The sequence below is a fragment of the Anguilla rostrata genome, chromosome 5 (genome assembly GCF_018555375.3).
Source record: "Anguilla rostrata isolate EN2019 chromosome 5, ASM1855537v3, whole genome shotgun sequence".
In the NCBI taxonomy this organism is placed as follows: Eukaryota; Metazoa; Chordata; class Actinopteri; order Anguilliformes; family Anguillidae; genus Anguilla; species Anguilla rostrata.
Genome location: NC_057937.1, coordinates 43,990,078 through 44,011,948, shown reverse-complemented (window position 1 = coordinate 44,011,948; position 21,871 = coordinate 43,990,078). Strand labels below are relative to the sequence as shown.

The following is a 21,871-nucleotide window of genomic DNA, read 5'->3' as shown; positions in this document are numbered from 1 at the left end:
AGGATCCGTCTCCCTCATAGTGAGAAACGAGGTATTGATTTCCAATAGGTTTTTTGGTATTGCGTCTAGGGCAGGGCATGGGTGAGTGGAGGGGGGGTGCCGGGGCAGGAGGGGGCGTGGCCTGGTGCTGGGATAGCGTCTCACCTTCCCTCTGCAGCACCTGCCACTCCCCAGCGATCCAGGCCTTGCGCGAGGCGTACAGGACGGTGTAGCGTGTTACCGCCACGTTGGGCTCCTCCGGCTGCTTCCAGGACACCAGCGCCGTGTCGTCCTCGATCATGGTCACCTTCACCCCCGACGGCGGCCGGGTGGGCGCTGGAACAGACGGACGAGGGTCACAATCGAAAGGACAGTGGGCCAGCTCCAAGAGGAGCGCCGTTATATAATATAGATATGAACTATTCCAGGCAGGAGCAGCCATACTGTCATCCAATCTCAAAACTGAGCTGCGGAAGGAATGGTGGCTATTTCCTGCGAGCAAAATCTTGTCACTGAAAGACATGCCACATCTACTCCATTCCAATAAATCGCACACACGAAGCAATCTTGGCTGGACAATCAACCTAAGGCAAAACCCTTAGATCTCAAAACCTCAGATATCAGTTCCTGAATATGATTATCAAAGACAAAGGCCTGTCTCACCCAAGGATATTCTTTCAACTACGAAATGTGAAATTTGATGAAAATGAGGCAGGATGGCATTAAAGGTACTTGACAGTCTGTGGCTCGCCCTAGCTATCTTTAGGACATAAAATAGGGATCAAAGGCACAGTTTACCAGGCAGCTGAGCGACTTTGTGGCTGTTTTTTTCCCCTTTAATCTATGCAGGAGCAGAGCCCCATTTCAGTGGCGAAGTGGAGCTCTTTGTCATGTTACTGTCAAGAGGCTCGACTTGAAGTGCCATTCATCTGCTGTACCCCGTGGGTGTGTGACCGAGAGCGTACGAGCGAGATTACCCGCCATCAGACAGCAGGGCTCAGCCGTTTAGCTAAATGCCATCTGCACCCGCAGCCAGGCGCTGCTGATGCACAGAGCCTCTTTCCCAAACACCCCGTCCAAACCCCCGCGCCATCGATCCGTGCACCGATCACATCATTCAGGCCACTTTCAGAAACGGCAGAGAAATCCGGAAAATAAAATGGCTGAACTGCATTCTGTATTAAGCGTTGTTTTAAAGCTGTCTAAATCGCAGCTACTCTTAAGCACCATGCGTAAGGTATCAAATTAAAGCGCTCAGGGCTCAGCGTCGCTGGTTCTTACCCTCAGGAAGAGTGCTCTGGTAAACCACGGGACTCCACGGGCTGGACAGCTGGTCGACATGGAGACGCACCGCAAACTCGTACCTGGTGTTGGGCTCCAGGTCCTGGACTAGAAAGTCCTGCTCGGCACTGCGGGGGGCAGGGGGAGGGGGAGGCAGATGGGTGTGATCAGGCGTGTGACAGTGCTGCAGCTGAACTCATACAATATGGCTTCAGATACTGCTGGGCTCTTCCACAGTGCAGCCCCACAGATAGCCGAGGCTGATGGAGTGAGTTTAAATCCACCCAGGCTGCTCACTCACGTTTGCAGGTAGAGCACCAGGGAGGCGTTCTGCAGGCCCACGGGGTTGCAGCGGATGGTGTAGTTGACGGTCTGGCCCGAAGTGAAGGCGGGGCGGCCCCAGTGGAGGTGCACCGCAGATGAGCTGTTGGATTTGGCGTACAGGTGGTGGGGGGGTGGAGGAGGGGGCACCATCCGATCACGGACCGCTAAGACACAGAGAGAAGAGTTGTTAGTTCTCCACACAAAGAGTACCTGTGAGACGCTGGATACATTCAAATCCTGAATCATACTTTCTACTGTGAAGTACTTCAGTCAAGTACTTTAAAATGAAGTATTCCAAGATATTACACGTAATGAATGCACAGTATTTGTATCATATTATTGTAAAGCACACTTACAGACACATCCTGGTGTACTGACAGTCTGGTCTGCCTGGTAGCCTTCTCCCATGAAACTGAATGCTAATAGCTTCACATGATACTTCTTTCTTGGGTCTACAAACAAAAAAGAAAGAAACATTTACCTTTGGTCAATTTCAGAACATCATCGACATCAGACATATTTCAAGTCAGCCTTGAAGAAGGCTTACAATTAAGAAATAGTTTAATTATATAATTACAGAAAGCAGTCAGTGCTCCCTATTGTCAGATTGATAAAGGTGCAGTCAGATGGCTTTGATATCCGGTAAGGAAGGGGGAGGGGTCTGACAGAGAGCAACGACAGATGTTGAGTGCCGGGCCCCGGTTCACTGGTCAATGCCGACCTCGCCAAGGGTCCACACGAGTGAGGAGCTCCCTATCCATCACACTGTCAAACTGCCTTTCAGCGTGACCCTTAGCCTGTCCCCCTGCCAGGCCGCTGGCTGCTGGCTACTGGACACCCCTCTTTGGGGGTCAGGTCAAGGGGCAAACGCAGAGGACAAAAGCCTCCTGAGAAAAAAAAAGGCAGTCTAGTGCATGGCCAAAGTCACTGGCCTGAGAGACTCCAGCAGAACAATAGGGCGTATGCGTAACGAAGGCCATTTTCTCCACTTACACAGCAAAAACCTCAAATCTGACCGACTGCTGGACAATCCTGCAACACTGCTTCGGCAGTCAGAGCCCTAAGAGAGCACTAATCATGTGTGCTCCTCACACAGAACTATGTGTTTTCAGGTAGGAAACAAGACTGCTACAGGGTACAATCACTTATTTTTGTGTTCCTAATGTCCAATACACTGTTACTGGTGGCTTCTGAAGTAATTTGCAGCAAACAGTTCAATTTGATACCGGGCAGAACAGTTGATGGAGCGAGCAAGAAAACAAAGACCTACAGAATGCATCAGTCTTGGAAAAAAGTAAATGATCCAATGATGTGACAGCGTGTGTTTTAACACAATTAGAATAGAAATGAGAAGAAGCTCTTTCTGCTTCCTTCGAGACATTCCCAGAATAGTGCAGGATCTATCAGACTAATGAGATACTGCCGCCCAGGAATTCCAGGGCTCTTTAATATTTTAAACTATGTCACACTTCATTACGCACAATCCGCAACACAATCTAAATAACTTACGAGCAATTACTGAGAGACTGAAGTCGGAAAATACTTAACACTCATTGAAATACTTGCTTTGAACCCAACACAAGATGAAATTGATCCCATGCTGAACGCTTAATTACCAGAGGTCATTTTAAACTACAAATATCGATGTGAGGGACCTCACGTAATTTGCTTGTAAAAGATTTCAGTACATAAATTTAATGACCATTGGACCACAGAGGTAAGTACAGCAACCACATGACATAAATGTATTTAATAAAGGCTATCCTCAAAGTGTGGATCTCATAGTGGGTCTGTGGATCACAAAGGGTCTCTCATAGTGGCAGCATTAACTGCCTAAAAATAAGACAATTAATAATATATTATCTCTTATTAATCTTTAGTATTAGTGTTTACAAATGGACTAATTTTAGACTCTAGTGACTGTGAACTTTATCAAATGCCTGTTCTATGCAAAACATTAAGAGCACTTATGTTGTTGTGGCAGTGTGAGCAGGCAAACTGCTAGTGGAATTACCATTCAGTACTTCACATGGCCACTAGGTTGTGCTCCAGGACATAAATGATACAACAGAGAGTGGCTAATATGAGCAGTAAAAGCCCTGCTGAGAGGTCAGTCCCTCCCAGGGCCAGTCTACACACATTACCCAAAAGATATCCGAGGCCTCTAGAGCACTACATTACAAATAAGATGGATGCAGCACTTGGCTGGGTCAACCAGGGCCCAAAATTACAGGACCAGGAAACAAACACTGCCATTTTCACATTTTTTAGAGTGTATCATAAAGGACAGATTCATAAATTAACATGACTAGGTTGGTTCCACAGAAAGCAAGACTTCAACTGAGACTTCTCTGACACCTGGGAATGTTACATTTTAAAGAAAGAACTTTCTTTCTTGGATATGAAGGTATGTATACGATAGCCTAACTATAACTGCCTGCAGTTAAATACTGAAAAAAACCAAACTCAAGGCACATACTGCCAATTCACTACTAAGTTAGGTAAAAACAAAATAAATAGAGACCAGCTTTAAAGCCAAAAGACAATCTGCTCACATAAAACCTGTGTACAATAACTTCCAAAGTGAATACGGATGGACTTACTCTAGAGACACACCAGAGTCCCCTCTGTATTTATTGAAGCCAGGTCTGATAGCCAAATAAATACCCTTTATTTGGGTAAATTTCCACACTAAAAAACCCAGTTTACTTCGGTACACATATATGTTGCATGTATTTTATGTACATTTTATTTTCTAAAAATTTTAGTTATAATATGAACAATGCTGATCATAAAACCCAGGATCTCCTTTATTTTAAGAATACTGAAGGTTTTTTTTAAGTCGGCGAATTGTCTCCAGAACAAGGGCAATGGGGTGGATTCGGAGCAGGGGGTGGAGTTAAAGCCAGGGCAGGGGGTGGGGGTTAGGTAGCCAGGGATGCAGTGTTCAGCTGCTGGGGTCTGAGGCCTGAGGAGCTTCAATGGAGCCAGACAGAGGCCAGGAGGTCAGAACCAGATAAAGCCCTGAAAGAATCTGAGGTCACGGGTGTAGAATAAGAGTTGGGGGCTCTTTTTTCCTTTCACGGTCTTCTTAACTGCCTGCCCACCTCTGCCTCTTTCCAGAAGAAATGAACTTGAGTAAAAGGAAAATAAAATTAAGGAGTAACTTCGCGGGAGCATCATCGTTTACATTTGAACAAGTAGGTATGTAAGATAAGGCCACATGAACCCTGTAGCTTGCAGGTTACTTGTGATTGAAAACTGGAAAATACAGCACACCACTAAAAATACAGCACATATCCTCTAAATGAAATCAGGTTACACGTGATGTGCAAGGGTGCCACCTTTAAACCTAAAAAACTTTTGGAAGCCAGAGAATTTTGTCTATTGTAAAAAGGAAACATGCCTGGACATGTTTAGATAAGGTGCACCTAATCTTCTCCGCTCCCTTTTTTTCCCCAATTGCAAAGGACTACCGAACGAGGAAATTAAACGCAATTGCCCCCGTCTCCCAGCTAAGTCCCTCCTTTCAATCTCCCGTCTGTCCGACTCCGGCCACTCCCCAGGGCTTTTGTTGGGTCACCAGTGTCCAGTTGAATGGCGGGGTGCCGGGGGTCCCACAGCCTCCTGCCCTGGCCCAGCCCCTCAGCACAATGGCCTGTGGTAATTATGCAGGGGGGAGAGGCTGGGAGAGAGGGGAGGGGGTGACATCTGGGCCATGACCTTTGACATGGAATCTGGGTAAGCTGAATCCTGCTGCAGGAGGGGTTATGGCTGCTTTTTCAAGGGGGAGGGTAGGGAGCTGAGGAGAAAGGAAAACCCCCAACAAAAAATGGCAAAAAAGGGATGACAAATAAGGCTATCAAGAAGCTGCGGAAGTATCAAAAGAACGCAGATCTTCCAATGTTAGCATTTCATATCTCATAGAATGCAAAACCAAATATAGCTGCAAGCAGCAATTTAGGAGGGGCAAGCACAAATATTCACCATAAAGCAATAGAAGTAGTATAGTGACCCATGTGTCAAATCAGGGCCGTAGCTGACCAATAGATTGGACATATTTTCCCTGCAAAATATAATGATAATAGGTAAATTTGAGTTTTTATAATACAGAGCACTGCAGCAGTCTTATTGGATCAGCTGTCTTTTTAGTAACTTTTTAGAGGACCTTACAAAGAACAGTAATTATTTTGTCAATTTCTGATTTAAAAAGATTGTGCTCAAATTAAGTGCTCAAATTAAGTTTTAGGATGCTGCCTCAGGAGCAACCATGGCATACATTCAGAAGTTAGAGTAGCTTTATGTAAAATGGCCACACTTACAACAATTGATTTGCCTATGGAGGCCATATTGTTTTGATAATCATTCCATTTCAGATTCATGGAATTCTAATTTGGTGATGCTTAACTTAAAGGCTGAGGACTAGTTTTCGAAAGCCGTACAGGCACATTGACCTAATCACATCTCTACACCGAGAGATAAGAGCTGCAAACACACACAAAACCACTCAGACCTTAGCTAATATCCATTCACAATACACACAGATAAAAGGAAGATGTGTACAATCCTTCATCTACTGAATAACATACAAAACCAGTAAAAATATCAATATTTAATTTAATTCACAGGGAGAATATGCAAACTCCATACGGAAAGGCCCAAACCGACAGTGCTACCCACTGCATCACCGTGTTGCCCCCATTTATGGAATTCACTACAAAAACCAAACAGAAACAGTTGAATTTGTAACTTAAACACTTTAAGCAGCAATAACCATAATAGGTAGTGTGAGGAGCAATTTCTAAGGTTAACAATAAGTCTTAAGGATGCATATTTGTTATTTTCGTCATTTTTACTGCACTATTTAGAATATTTGAAATACACTAGCCTATTATATATCAGACAAACCAAAAAGGTCTTTGTCCCACCTATAAATTAAGCTGCCAGTTAGTATTTGAAGAGAAATTCTTGAGCTGTTTGTGGTCACCTGATTTTTACAGCCCATGTGTGGATCCTGCCGGACCCTACAGCTTTGTTCAGCCCTGTGAACGGCCCCCAGGCCTGAGTCAGGGCAATAAATGCCATCCCCCACACTGACCCAAACAGCAGAATATATTACAGGGGAGGAGGAGGGGCTCTCTTTCTCTCACACACATACATACACACACACACACACACACACATACAAACAAAATACCCTTCCAGACACTTAAAAACACAGGCAAAATATGCACACAGACTCACACATACAAGCAGCCATGCACGCACACACCCACGCACACACACACGTGCACGTGGGTGCACACAAATTTATCAATGTGAGCGCACACATGCTCACACAAAGGCACCCACGCTAGCACGTGTAAAGAAACATGCACAGACACAGCACTGGGACTGAAACAATATGTCCCTCTGTTGAACAAATGCCCTAACATTTGTTTAAATTCGGACGGGCAGTTTATTAACGTAGCTGCAGTACTAATACACATCTATCTTTTATCCAGCACCAGGCATGTGATAATGACTGTTTTGACATACAGCACAGAAGAGACATTATTCTATACAGCTCGAGTTGGCTCTGAGCTACCAAATAAATTCTCAAGGAGCGCTGGTGCCAAACGGGCTGGGCGGCATTTTGACCCTGACTGAGCCACAGAAAGGAGAAACAAAACAGAAAAATCAATTACACCGAGTCAACACTGTCATTCCTTCTCTCAGATGGCTTGTTTTCCAAAACTCTCTTGTTCATTTTCTTTTCTCACTGGGAGCTTTCGATCACAAACCTCGGCACTCTTTGGTGTTGGTTATGGATTTGTGGAAGTCCTCCTGTATTTAGGCCTTGCTTCAACAGTGCAGTACACACGTTACTATAAATGGGTATTTGGTAAATCCATACCACAGATGATCAAAACGCTTTCTCTTAAACTCTCAACTGCTCCCACCTCTAACTTAATATAAAGAAATGAGGCAAGGGACACGAGAAAACCTTCAACAGCCTCAATTTACACTTTCAATAGTAACAGTTGTCGTAATCCCTTGCCACTCTGGTTTTTTTCCAGGCATGCTGAAGATCTCCTCATGAGATCAGAGAAAATCGTCTTGAGAAAGACCTCACGTCTTGTGTGTCCCTTGATCACACTCAAGGAAAATCAAAGAAGCTCTTTGCCCAGCAAATTAAGGCCAATTGGACCAAGCCTCTGCTGCCCGCCAAATAAGAGGGTGGCAGGAACCGATCAGCACGCCAAACATCAAAGGTTAAAGCCTCTGTTAATCATGTCATTATCATGGGCAGTGCCACTGTTTCCCATTTATGATCAAACCTAATTTACATTTTAATTAAGACACTTTTACTCTCATGCTTTAGACTTTAAAAGACATCTTAAGATGAAGGAAACAGAGAAATGGCCCTTTAGAAAGACTGCTTAATGCCATTAATCAGTAAAATGATTTAACACTGAGGAATGTGTGTACCTTAATGGTCATAAGAGCTGGTTGGAAATATCAATATAGGATACAAACTTTAATTTCATGTCCCAACTCACAAAGGAAATATCATTTTTAAAAATGAACTAAATATTCCTATTTGTGAAGAGCAGATGACAGAAAGCATTAATCAAAAAGAATATGCTAGATCATTAATACTGCACACATTGCGTTGCGTACAGTACTAATGGTCTAGCAAAAACAAAACATGACTTTAAGACAAGAACAAATGCCTACTATGGTTACTCTACCTATTTACCATTTGCGCTGGTCATGTGATTATAGATGATCAGACTGGATGCTAAGCAATATGAAGGGCCAGTCAGTCTAACCTTTTAACTTCTATGTGACCCATTAAGACCTCTTCTCATCAGAATGGTTTATTATAGGATATAACTTATGTCATGTCACTCAAACTACAGTGAAAAATCAATAGGGTAATACCATTTCTGCCATTTTTATTTCTGCAAGGTCACAGGGACAATGACATTCTAGGAGAACATGAATATTAAACCAGGCATAATCTAATGAGAAAACCAAGTAATAATTAAAAGACCTCAATGTTCTCACAAAGACATTATTACAAAGGGATTCTTAGCCTTATGAAGCCATAGATATTCATAATTAGAATTTCACAGAGGACAGCTTACTGTAAAATAGTTATAATGGGAATATATATATATATATATATATATGACATGTATATTATTGGGACACATGCCGCCACAAATTGACTATAACGTACAAATTAGGTATACAATAATGCAACGTACAAATTAGGTATACAATAATGCTATATGTCAAAAGACAGGTAGCCTACATACAGTAGCTTGATTTTTGATTGTGCCATGTACTTTATTTCTAAACTAGAGTTGAGTATCTGTGGATAACTTCACAAGGCATAAATCTTTCACAACACAAAAAGACATTACACTAATTGGAAGACAATTGGAAAGAGCTCTAAATTATTACACTTCTCCTTTGTGTGATAAACCGACTAAGACTGCTTCAAGACAGCACAATAAAATCAACAAAGACAGGTGCCTCTATCCACCAGCTAAAAATACAAATGTATGTTTTCAGGGCCAACATTGTACAAATCCAGCTCTATACAAATGGGCCAATACACAAGAAAATAGAGGAAAGCACAAAAAGCTACAGCTCTGTGCTCTTCAGAATAAACAAAATGGAGATGTAATCCTGTCAGCTGTGCCATTTTCAACAAGCAGATGGCAATTCTTTATTTAATTTAAGACTGTCATATTATTATACACAGGTCCACACCGTGACATCAACTGATCAAGCTGAATGTTACAGTATATAGACCATTAAGTTAATATTTCAAAATCTTTACATGAGCTTGTTTCTAAATATACTGATATACACTAACTAACCTCAAGTAATGTACTGTAACTACTGCCATTCCCATGCCAATGATTTGATACAGACTGTAAAATAAGAAAAACAACAAGCCAGTAAACTAACTTTTAATGTAATAAACAAATGATGGAATTTAAACATGCGAGTGGGTGCAGTGCCTCCTTGCCTAACAGTCATCAGTAAAGAGATCAGGGGCCACATTAAGCAATGCCCTCCAGCCTCAGGCAAAGGCGATAATTAGTTGGCCATAAATCTCTGGAGTGGCCATTAAGCGCATATCTCAAAAGGATATATGGGCTGAGATCGGAACAAAATGAACAAGGGAAACATTTCTCTCCGCAACACTGTCAGCACGAATTACCGGCCGTGCAGCTTGTCTTATGACGGAACCCTCAGCCCAGCATGAAAGGAGCAGGCATCAGCCGTTTCTCCTTCGACTTCACAAATCTTTTCAATGATGTATAAGATCGGACTCCTGACTGCTCTCTGTTTTCAAACACTGTGACAGCAGCAGGCAGGGGGCAGGGGGGGGAGACCTGCTGGAATAATGAATTTTCCGAAGGCTTCTGGAAATTTCCCACACTCAGTCCAACGGACACCGTAAAAAAAAAAAAAAAAAAAAAGGGGTTAAAGACACGTCTTCAAAGAATGCTCAAGAAGTTGCAAATGTGTGGTCAGGCAACACTATATTTACTTGAAGAGATGTTACATAAGGAGCAAAACATTTTCAGTTCTCACACCCAAGGTGAGGGGTGTGCAAGTAAGAAATGAAATATCCATCAGGACACAGAATGGCACAGTGGCCTGCCCGTTATTGTGGTTGAAGTGCTGAATTTTGTTGACTCTTGACCAATAAAGTGTCTCTGTGGCCCACAGAGTCCAGCACAATAAGGGCCTTTGATGTGGAGCCTTCTCCAACTGCCCTGCTCACACCAGTCATAAAACACGTCGTAAATCTCCTCCCCAACAACAGCTTCCTTCTCTCACAAACGATAGCCATATAATTCATCTCCACCAGCCATTTTATCAAATGTGTGCAACTGTGGCCATAAAAAATGACGACAGGATGGTTAAGTACATTTTAATACAAAACTAAGGCCTTGCACACGTGTGACCAAACTACCTGGTCAGACAAGACAATAAAACAGGCAGGAGACGGTTTCATTTATGCATTTTCATGCTTCCTCACTATGAATGAACTGAAGAGGTGTCTTTCAGCACTAAAAACACCTATACATAGGCAGGGCCTAACAGGCGATAAATACTCTGAAAACCCAGGTAACTTCCCAATAAGAAATTATCAATATCTCAACAAAAGGCTAAAACAGGAACTTACCCCCTACAACTGAATGATGTATTTATTCCTACTGAATTTAGAGGGAAATTTCATGGAAATAACAAGTTGTTCTCCATACTGAATATTATCATTCATATTCTAAGTGGCTGTTAAAAATGTTAAATACCAGGCCCCTGACACCATTTCAAAGGTTCACTCTGTGTTTTGTAGCGATCCTTTTTCTCGCCCGTAGTGTGGATGTGAAGGGAATTCCTGCTGTTTCTTCAATGGGCCCCATCACATTTACTGCTGTTTCACAGTGTGACTGTTTCACAGAAAAACACACCAGCAGCAGGAAAACTAAAAGGAATAAAGGCCTCACTCCATGACTGTTGTGACACATACTGTATTAACAAGGCCTAAGAGTTCTGATCTGTCCTACACTCCGGCCAGTGGTGTCTGCGAGGGCCCTGATTCATATGTCAGCTGCTGACCACCTGGCTGACCTCTGGCCACAGATGGTCAGTTGTCCACCCCGATGGTGTGGGAAGGCCACATGACCCCCCCTCCCCCACCAGCACCAGTGCAAGTGAATCACATCTGATCAATGCATGCTCCCTTTCCCCGCCCACCCTCTCTACATGCACTATCCAAGCTAGCCTCACTGTCAAAAGTAATTGGGAGATGCATATACTAAGGCAGCAGACGGAAGGGGGACCGTGTCAATCTGGTGGGGGTGGTGGATGGGCGGATAGGGGTGACTCCTGTTAAGCAAGAGCCAAGCCTCCAGAGATGGTCATCCCACACAAAACGTCTTGCTTAATAAATCATTCCCCAGCCTGGCTGTCAATCGCTGTTACCCGTAGCAACTTTCTAACTGTCCAGCCAGGCCCAATGGCACCCGCAACCCTGAACAGACAAAGGACTGGTCAAACCGGGAGAACTCTTTTACTCTGAAAAAGTGCTCTGGACATTACTCCTTCCTTGGTAGATACAGTTCAATTAAGAGCTCATTTTATTTTGTCTCTCAGCTGGTTCTATAAACATGACTGGACATAGCTTTGTTTTCCATTTTGCTGAGATTTCAGCTGACCAATATAAACCACATACCTACAATATTTTTTTTTGTAATATTTTACCTCCATTACCAGAAAAAAAACTAATTACAGGGTATGTCAGGATTCTGTGAAAAAAGTGTTCGGTTTAACATGCCTCACGTGCGCACAGCAAAATCATTAAAGCTATTGATTCTGTCTGAGCCGTTAGCCCAACAAAATATTCTGAAAATGAACACAAGGAAATGCACACAAACCAGAATACTTATGATTCATTATGATTCATTATGATTCATTATAAGCACTAATAATGTCTGTGTGTGCGTGTGTGTGTGCGCATGTGTACGTGTCAAATCATACAGCCTATCAATTACAAGTGAAACTGCTATTCACTGACCAGCCACTAGTACTCTTTATAACTTTGTAACTGGTCTAAACAAAAGGGGGATTTCACATCCTCAGAATGAAGCTCAATAAAACTTACCAAGATCAGCATGTGACCAATGGCAGTAATCCTAACAAAGATGCTTAACTGAAACTAGATGCCCCAGCCCGCAGTGACCCACTCACCCAGGCCTCCGATGGTGTGCTGGTAATCTTGGGCGCGCAGCTGGATGGGGGCTCCCTCGGGTTGGCTCTCCTCGTGGTAGAAGAGACGGTAGCCCTGGACGCTGGCAGCACTGCCTGGCGCGGGCTGCCAGCGCACTATGATGGTTGTGCAGTTCAGAGGCTCCAACTGCAACTCCGGGGCCAAGGGCACTGCAAGGGGAGAGCGAGTATTTTGGAGGGGGTGAGGGTTGAGTTATGAAATGTCAGCGCAATGGGCATACCAGTTTGGGGGCTCTGGAATACTTATGATGTCTAGGGACTAAAGGTTAAAAGCTGGGTCTGTTCTAATGGTTTATATGTGCGGTGTTTATTTTCCTTGCTCAGCCACACTGTGGGAGAGGAGGTGGGGGAGTAATTCCATTAGTATCACCTTTTATTTTGGCTTTAGAAGTCTGTGACTGGAGTGCCAATAAAAGACATGGCAGGATGGTGAAAATTGCCAACGGGAGACAAATCCCACTAGTTCACAAAATGCTGCAGTCCTCTGTCACATAACATGATGGACTGAGGACAGCAAAACCGTGAATTGTCTCAATTAAAGGAAGAGTGGATAGCGTGCAGAAGATGAGGTGAAGCACTCTTAAAGCTGAACTCATGATCAAGTTGAATCGGAATTTTGTATTCTTTGACTTAATCACTGATAAATTTGTGCGACCTTTATCTCGTGTCAGTCTTTTGCCAGTATCTGTCTGTATCTGAATTCCATTTTACTGTATTCTGTATCTAGTTTTCTGTGCCATGTGACTCTTCAAGTATTCTAGGGATTAGGAAAGTCCCTAAAAGAATGCAAATTATTACTGTAATTATTTGAGCCATAATTTTCTCTCAACAGATTCACTCCATTTTCTAGCACCAACTATCGGCTCACATGAAAACATGAAGCTGCCCAAGTATTATAACAGGGGTCTGCAAAACCTACAAGCTCTGCTGGTTTTCATTGTTATTCTCACTTAATTAAAGCACTTGATTACACAGTGAACTAACTGCTCCTGGTCTGAATTGGGTGCTGATTTTCAGGTGAAAACAAAAACCAGCAGAGCTTGTGGCTCTCCAGGACACAGGGTTGCAGACTCCTGCATTATAATAACGGTGAAGTGAGGACTGGAGACATTTCTGTTCCTGGACTCGTCCCTCGCTAGTCAGAATGCCTCCACCCATGTGTTTCCTGCTTCCTTATCTGATGGAACTAACAGACCCACAAATGTGCCCCAAAAGGCCATTCATTCCCTCAGCCTGACATGTCACTTCACAGCCATGCTCCTGACTGCTGCACCACAAGATGTACACAAGGGTAGGGTGGGGGGAGGATTATTTCTACAGCTACTCTCAGGCATGTACTGTGTGGTCTGCCTTCACTGGCAAATTCGCAGAAAAAAAGTTTGCATTCGAATGCAGATGGTGAGGGCCAAAGCCCCTCCCCCCACTCTCTGAAGCACAGACTAGGTTCTGAAATGGCCCTATTCTTCATCCATCCCAGAAGCCCCGGAGTCAGTGTCTCTTTATGACCCATGACTACCACCAACCTGACTGCGCAGGGCAAAGGTCACACAGTAACAGCCTCAGACCTTAACAAGATTATTAGGCCAAGCTCTTCTCACGTGTGTCTTCTGCACCAAAACCAGAGCTTGGCAAATATCTGTTATGATTATATCTTTATTTTGATCAGTTTGCATGCTTTTTTTCTGGGAGCCCAAAATGATGATCTGTTCATTTAAAATTGTGTACAAAGTGTATGAATTCAAGGAAAATTCGAGCAATTTTTGAGTAAATATCAGATAACAGTGACCTCAAATTTGACCTCAAAAAGCCAAGAACTCAAATTATTATTTGAATTTGATTAAATGAAATTGAAAGCAGGGAGTGTGAAAACTGTAATTGATCATTTAGATTAATCACAGTTTTTCCAATCAATTCCAAAATGATCAATTTGATTTCATTTCTGTAGTCTGACAGACACATACTGTAATTTTACTTTCACTAAAACCTTTCCTCATTGGAGTCCACACACATGTGAAACCTCGGAAGACTTACTGAAGCAGATTTTTATAATCAGGCTCTGTAGATTCTCTCAACCGTGCATAAATGATAACGACACAAACTTGGTCTGATGGGTGGAACCTTCAAGGTCCAGACTGGAGCGGGGGAGTCACAGACGAGCGTACCTTTGGTGCTAGAGGACTTAGGTGTGCGGTGCGAGGTCCAGGCCGACTGCTCGCCCCAGCCCACGCGGGTGGCCACGGCGATGCGCAGGAGGTAGATGGTGTCGGGCTGCAGGTCCTCCAGGAGGTGCTGGGCCTGGTCCCCCAGCAGCTCCAGAGAGATGACGGCGCTGTCGGCGGCGGTGCGGTAGGACAGCCGGTAGGCCGAGACCCGGCCGCGGCTCAGCTTGGCCGCCAGGGGCTGCCAGGACACCAGGATGTCGGTGGGGCTGCGGCTGGTCAGGCTGAGCTCCGGAGCACGCACAGGCACTGGGGTCGGACAGACACACAAACCGAGTTCAGACAGACACACTCATATGCACACTTTACTAACCACCCTGCCCTCACCGGTGTAAACGAGGTGAGTACTCAATGCAGTTTCTAAAATTGGGGATGGAACTGTAATAAGTCCATTCAAAAACAAAACAAGCAGAGATTTTACGGAAGAGAAGACAGCTTCCAAAACTGGTCAAAACGCTAAATGACTAAGCACAGCAAGAGCAGAGTAATGTCTTGGCACATAAAGAATAACAGTGAACATGAGTCATAATCAATTAGCAAGCATGAACCAGAAGCTTACTCACATAAATAGCATGGAATATGGATGTTCGCTGAGCAGAATATTGGAGCACTCCCCATATAGGGGAATAAGAGGCATTTCAGAACATGCCTGTTCCGTATTTTTGCAAGGAGAAACTACCTTTATCAAGACTTTACCTGTCATTACCTATACGACCTCACCTACAATTTAAACTAAATGTTCCAGACTGAGCAACATGACATTTTCCTAATAACCTGATCAGTGTTACATTAGGACGCTAATTAGCACCCAAGTCCTTGTTAGCAATGTGGCAGGCAAAGCTATGAAAGGTATGCAGAGTATGTGCTGCTTAAGTACTCCTGAGCTGACTACATGTACAAAGAATGTCAGCACTACATGGGCAGGAAAAAGTCATAGTCCACACACTGCTTGAGAGGGTTACAAATGCAGTTATTAGGAAAAAAACAAGCATAATGATTTGTATATAACCAGCTAGAAAGTACATTTTTCCCCATTGGCCAATAGTAACGTTAACATATTCATTAGATAGTGATAAGATAAAATAAAAGAATAAAACATAAAATGGGCATGTTCTTTTTAAAAATACCCCGAAATACAAGATGTTTGATTCCAAAGATGCTCCACTCTCCAAGCTGACCCCAGGGTTTTCCATTCAGTAAAAATAGGCCACACATTATTTAAGAACTTCAGCCATATTAAATCAGCAGCATGGCCTTTGACCCAGCACCATAAGCTGGGGGAGCTTGACTGTATTCTACAGTTAGTGAGGCTATCAGCTGTCCCTCCGAGGCACTGGCCCTCTATACACAACGACAGCACACATAAATACCTCGCTTAAAATCCTTTCAGCAACAAACACCACCCATAGAAAATCATTATTCGCTGTGATGGCTTTCCCATAAGATATTCAGGGGTCAGCAGCCCCTGGTTCTCAAAGAACATCCTGTTCATTGCAATCCAGATCAACACAAATGAATCCTTTGTTTCTGGCTGTGACTAAGCATCCCTAGAAATGACAGTGACCCTCACTTAATCACTGATTGACTGACTGGCTCCCCCAGGGCAATGGCAGTACCAGTCTTTTACCACTAGATGGCTAAGTGGTGCTAATACTGTAAGAATGGCTGTAGATTCTGAGTGGTGCTTGTTCTGTTGTGTATTATTCTTTACCATGTAACAAGTAATAATCAAGATTTCACTAAGATGTTTAAGTCTTACTGGGCTTTGGCTTTTGCTATAGAATAATTTTTGGGATCACATTCTCAGTACTGGCATTTTGCTACTGTTTTTATGATCTCACCCCAGTGAAAGAAAGCACACACATTCATACAGCCGACTCACCATCCTCCAGCGTGTGCTGAATCACATGGTCTGACATGCGACTGGCACCCATGGGCATGTAGGCCACGATGTAAAACGTGTAGTTATGCGCTGGCTCCAGGTCATCGATAATGTATCGCGTGGTGTCGTTGCCAATAACAACCTGATATTCTTCATTGTTCAAACCTGTTTAAAGGGAGGGGAATGATGGATCAAGAGGGAAAAAAGAAGACAAAAGCCATTATATTTTTTAAACCATACAAATTCATCAGAGAGAGATGAGTATGCTAGGCTATACTGTAAAAAAACCCTCTTTAGCAAGCACTCAAATGCATAATTGCTCATTCATTTAGAATGCACTCAACTATACATCTGAAGAAAAAATATGCCAGAGAATTATAGAACATCAACAGAAATTATGCAGTGGTCCAGACCATGAAAGTGAAATTGCCACTCTGCCAGGTGTTTGGGCTGGTAGAACCTTGCAAAATATGCCAAGCTAAAGCACAATCTTACCATCAAATACCAGCACCTTATTGCTTAGTAGACTTCATACAAATATGACAGTTACAATGTGAGTTATTCTAAGATGCAGCTACGATAAAAAGAACATGCAGGTTGCAGTAATTGGACAGGAATTTTAGCATCACAGACTCATAAAAAAATAGAGTGGCATGTCTCAATTTTATGTGCCGGGTGCACCGTACCACAAAAATTCAGAGGACCGTTATGGTACAGGAACAGATCAATTATCAGAGGAAGTGACTAACTGAGAGCAATTACTGAAGGCTGTGCAAATAACCCCCAAAAGAATGGCCGCATTCACTGCATTTTGTGCATCGACGTTGCTCTGTCAGCAGGAAGGCAGAGGAAAGGAAATAGTTTTTCCCTCATGCAGGGGCCTTTTCAACAGTAAAGATGACATAAAAGCACTCCAGGGCATCCTATTCTCTCACCCCCACCCCCTCCTCTCCCCATCCCATGGTCATGCTGAGGGAGTTCCTACAGTCCTATCTCTATGGTCCCTGTGGAGACTTTCCTACTGTATTGACCCATTGGGCCTCTATGGAAATGTCATACAGTACTGACACTTTGGGCCACTATAGGCATTTCCTACAGTACTGACCCTTAGGGCCTCTATGGAAACTTCTACAGTACTGAACCTTAAGACCTCTATGGAAACTTCTACAGTACTGACCCTTTGGGCCACTATGGGCATTTTCTACAGTACTGATCCTTTGGACCTCCATGGACACTTCTACAGTGCTGACCCATTGGGTCTCTAGGGCAACTTCTACAGTACTGACCCATTGGGTCTCTATGGAAACTTCTACAGTACATTACCTTTTAGGGCCTCTATGAAAACTTCCTAAAATACTGACTCATTGGGCCCCATGTGAATGTTCCCTACAGTACCCAGCGCCACACAGGTTTTTTTAATTAGCTGACCCCTTGATCCCCTGCTGGAGTTTTCTACAGTACTGATCCCATGCACCCCTGTGGGTTTTTTCTACAGTACCAACATTATGGCCCTTGCTTGAACTCTCTTCATACAAATGACCCACAGAAGGGTGGAACACAAAACTTAACACAGCAGAGCTATGGCCACTAAGCAAGCCATGGGTGTTCCTTTATTAGTGCTTTATATTGGCCAACGTCTTTTCTTATATAGGACCCATGCTTCAGCACTCTGTCAAGACCTACTGATTTTACCATTTTAAATTTAAAAAACAATATTAAGAATCCTTTGGATTTGCTTCTATTAATTCTGCTCTCTCAATCAACACTGAACAGTCAGCGCTTTCAATGAGGAACAAAAACTCTGACATCAATGAACTATCTTAAATGAAGGTAGAGCATAGAGAAAGATATGTCCCATTCTTAAAAATGCAATGGCTTTTCAATCTTGGATGCTCACAGGAATTCTTCTATTAACAGTCAAAAAGAAGCCTTCACTGAAAGTGTTAAGATTTGCATACATTCAGAGCAGACAAAAAAGATTTCAACCTTCTGTGCCCCTTTCTGTGACATTTTCTTCTCCCTCAGTAAACTCCAATTAAAACATAATCACTATTGCTCAAGGAGGGCCTTGTCTGAGACCCTAGCTGCCTCCAGAGCCATGTTTTTGAGTATCTCCTTGTAACTATGTACTTTTGGCACAATTCACAGGGGTGGGGGGGGGAGCACAGAGTTAAAAAATGTCAACTTAATCAAACTTGTTCCTCCCCCTCTTAGCAGACGAATTTCATCAACACGGTTACATGCAAGTCCCACAATGGCATTTTCCCACATTTGTGAATGCACCTGATAACACTTTAATTAGCGCAGATTAGCAAGGTCACACAGAAGGCTTGCTTACCGCTACAGGCACATTGAATTGCACGGCCCGATTTCTGACCTAGTAAACAAGATCATTGAGGGTAAACAGAAAGGGCCTTGTTCGGGCTGTGAAAGCCCGGGCAGGCTTCGTGCTGAGCTCCGATGAAAGGGGCGAAGAGGCGGAGACAAAGCCCACCTTCCCCGCAGACCCGCACTCTCACAGCACCTTCACAAACTCTCTGGTTTGGGATTAGCACTCCAACACACACTCTAATTAGTCCCCCCTTTCATTAGGGCCCCATTCATTTCCGTCGCCTTTTCTGCCCGTGACCTCTGGACGCGGAATTCTATGGCGCGCTGATTCCTGTCAGTCCAAACGACCTCCCATTCGAACAACGCCGGGCACAATGCATCACTAAATCTCAATCAAGTGTACCAAATCCCTGACGGATGCCACTTTTCTTAAAGAAAAGGACATGTTTTGCACTTTTCTCCGCTCCTTATCCCGCTTCGCCGAAGGGGCTAAAACACTCTTTGCAGCAGGTGTTTCTTTGGCCAATTTGTTTCTTTTTTTCCCCCCTCGTCTTATGCTTTTCCTCTGTAGAAGATTTCAATGGCTTACACTGGGCACATTGGGCGTAATGGGCAGCCGAATAAACTGTATAACGGTCGCACTGTTCAAATGTGACTCTTACTACCACTCAATCAACAATGGCCCAGGAATTAACAAGGAAACAATAAACCTGCCCTGACGGCATTAAGGAAGCCATGCCTGGGAAATATAATTTCAAGAGCACTGGACTGAAACCCTTATCTATTCTAGTCTTTTTTTCGTCAGTTTGGGACTGTTTCAGCCCTAAATAATGGGTGCACTGTGCCTTTAAGGCCTGAATTAAGGGTGGAGGTGAACTCTGGCAGGCCCAGCCTGTTTGCACAGAGAAAGCTGCTCCTCTAATGTCAGTGGGGCAGCCATTCTTTTCCCTTGACCTCTGCCCACCAACCAACTATTAACAACAGATGGTCAATTTCTCACATTCCGTTCAGGGGTTGGGGGGGGCGGAGAGCACACAGAAATCCAAACACACTGTTTATTTAACTTCAGGGGGGTATGAATTATGTTACCGTGGGCAATTCCAAAACATATTCAACATTCATTCCCCCCCACCACCAAAAACCAACTAACAGGATTGTTAAACATCAATGTAACAGTGGGCTGTAGTCAGGGAACACGGTCTGCTGGAGGCCACAGCATCATTGTAAAGAGTGGATCACAGGGCACTGCTGTAGTTGTTTTTCTCATCTCACAGGCCTACCTTCAGCCTTCATGTAGTGGACAGAGTAAGCGATGACTTTGTCTGAGTTGTACAGCGGTCTTTCCCAGGCCAGCAGGATGGCGCAGCTGGACACGGTCTCCGCACGGATGTTCCTGGGCGCGCTGGGCCGGTCCTCTGACATCACCACGATCAGCCGCGCCGTGGACAGCACCGAGCCCTGCTCGTTCTCCGCCAGGCACTGGTAGATGGCGTCGTCCTCTGGGATGATCTGGTTGATCACCAGTTTGCTGAGGGATGGGCAGAGTGCAAGGCTTCAGCTTAATTCTGCCTCCGGTGCTAAACCAACTAATCCCCATAACCGTCATCAGGCACTTAACACTCGGTTAACTCTGGTAGCTCCTGCATGCACAGGTGCTATCACTAAATGCTGTTAGCTATGCTGTGAATTAGTCAGCTTCTTACAGTTCCAAAACAGGAACTTGCCCTAAAACTGTTTACAAGAAAAACATGGAAATTTCATTAGGGACACAGATACTGGAAAGAGGACTCTCTTTTTTCTTTTGTAGAGGTACGTACATAAGACTTGTATTCAGTACATTGCATTTGTGAAAGGGAAAAGGGCTATTAACTCTCTATTTGCTAGAAAGGTGAGTAGAGAAGCAAATTAGTAAATGAAGATGATCACAAAGTAACAATACAACATGACCCAGGCTTGAGGCCTATACCTGCTGTACATCTTGATCCGGCCATTGGAGTGCACCTCCTCCCCGTTTTTCAGCCAGGTAATGTGGGGAAGGGGTACGCCCTCGGCCTGACAGACGAAACGCGCCGTGCCTGCACGAGGACGAGTAAGGCTCTCAGGCCACTCCACCAGGGAGGGAGGGGCTGGGGAGAGGGAGGGCGAAACCGGTTACACCATAGCCACAACACTTGCTCGGCAGTTACACCTAGTCTCGCCTGAGCATTTCTGACTACACTTATGCCCAAATGTCTGAAACGTCAGCCATTTCGAGTTTAAGCGCCAAAGTTACAGGCAATGAGAGGGCAAAGGTTTACCGAGGACTGTGAGGTTTGCCGTGGCGATGGTGAAGTTGCGCGTGCCGGGCGTGGTAGCCCTACACACATACACCCCCGCGTGCTGCAGCTTCACGTCCGAGATGACCAGGTTCCCGTTCCCCAGCACCCTGGTGTTGAAGACATCGATGGACTTCTGGTCCGCTCGGCTCCAGGAGATCAGGGGCTTGGGGTTGCCGGTGGCGACGCACTCCAGGATGGCGCTCTGATGCAGGGATGCACTGATGTTCTGAGGCCCAGCGATGATGACAGGCCTCTGTGGGGGGCGGGGTCCGGGAGCTGCAGAGGAACCCCATACATTAACATGGACACCCACCTCCTGGTACCCACAATCCTGCCTATTCTTTCAGATTACTACTTCCTCAAGCTTCTATGCCCTGCAGCATAAAAATATTTTTGAATGACATGGCCTATAAAACCACTCCAAGCTTACAGTCACCAGGAGTCTGTGGTGTGGGTATAATTGGAATCATTCCAAATGGTGGGCGTAAGTCAGCCAGGGGTCCTTATGTTACAGCTACATAAGCGCCACCCAGCTACTAACAAGGTGCCTACAGGCCACCAGCTGCTATAAGTGAGTCATGCACTTCTCCAGCTGGAAGAATCCCTCCCTGTTGTTCACTGTGTGGTCTGTTCTGTGGAATCCGGTCAATGGCTTGTGGGGGAGTCTATGGGATGGCAGCACTGTGATGACATGGATGCAAATCATGAAGTGGGAAAACCCTCCTCCAAAGCTG

The 21,871-nt window shown here is 44.4% G+C and overlaps 1 protein-coding gene across 1 annotated transcript in view; it reads right to left on the bottom strand.

The window, feature by feature from the left end:
- LOC135255353 (protogenin A-like) overlaps nucleotides 1-21,871 on the bottom strand; it is a 47,722-nt gene that overhangs the window by 7,519 nt on the left and 18,332 nt on the right. Inside the window, exons 5-14 of the mRNA XM_064336427.1 lie at nucleotides 21,117-21,413; nucleotides 20,786-20,945; nucleotides 20,100-20,347; nucleotides 16,489-16,653; nucleotides 14,550-14,855; nucleotides 12,349-12,537; nucleotides 1,941-2,036; nucleotides 1,562-1,748; nucleotides 1,261-1,388; nucleotides 145-315 (exon numbers count right to left, since the gene is read on the bottom strand). Coding sequence (XP_064192497.1) covers nucleotides 145-315; nucleotides 1,261-1,388; nucleotides 1,562-1,748; nucleotides 1,941-2,036; nucleotides 12,349-12,537; nucleotides 14,550-14,855; nucleotides 16,489-16,653; nucleotides 20,100-20,347; nucleotides 20,786-20,945; nucleotides 21,117-21,413 — 1,947 coding nt within the window. The remainder of the gene's footprint in view (nucleotides 1-144; nucleotides 316-1,260; nucleotides 1,389-1,561; nucleotides 1,749-1,940; nucleotides 2,037-12,348; nucleotides 12,538-14,549; nucleotides 14,856-16,488; nucleotides 16,654-20,099; nucleotides 20,348-20,785; nucleotides 20,946-21,116; nucleotides 21,414-21,871) is intronic.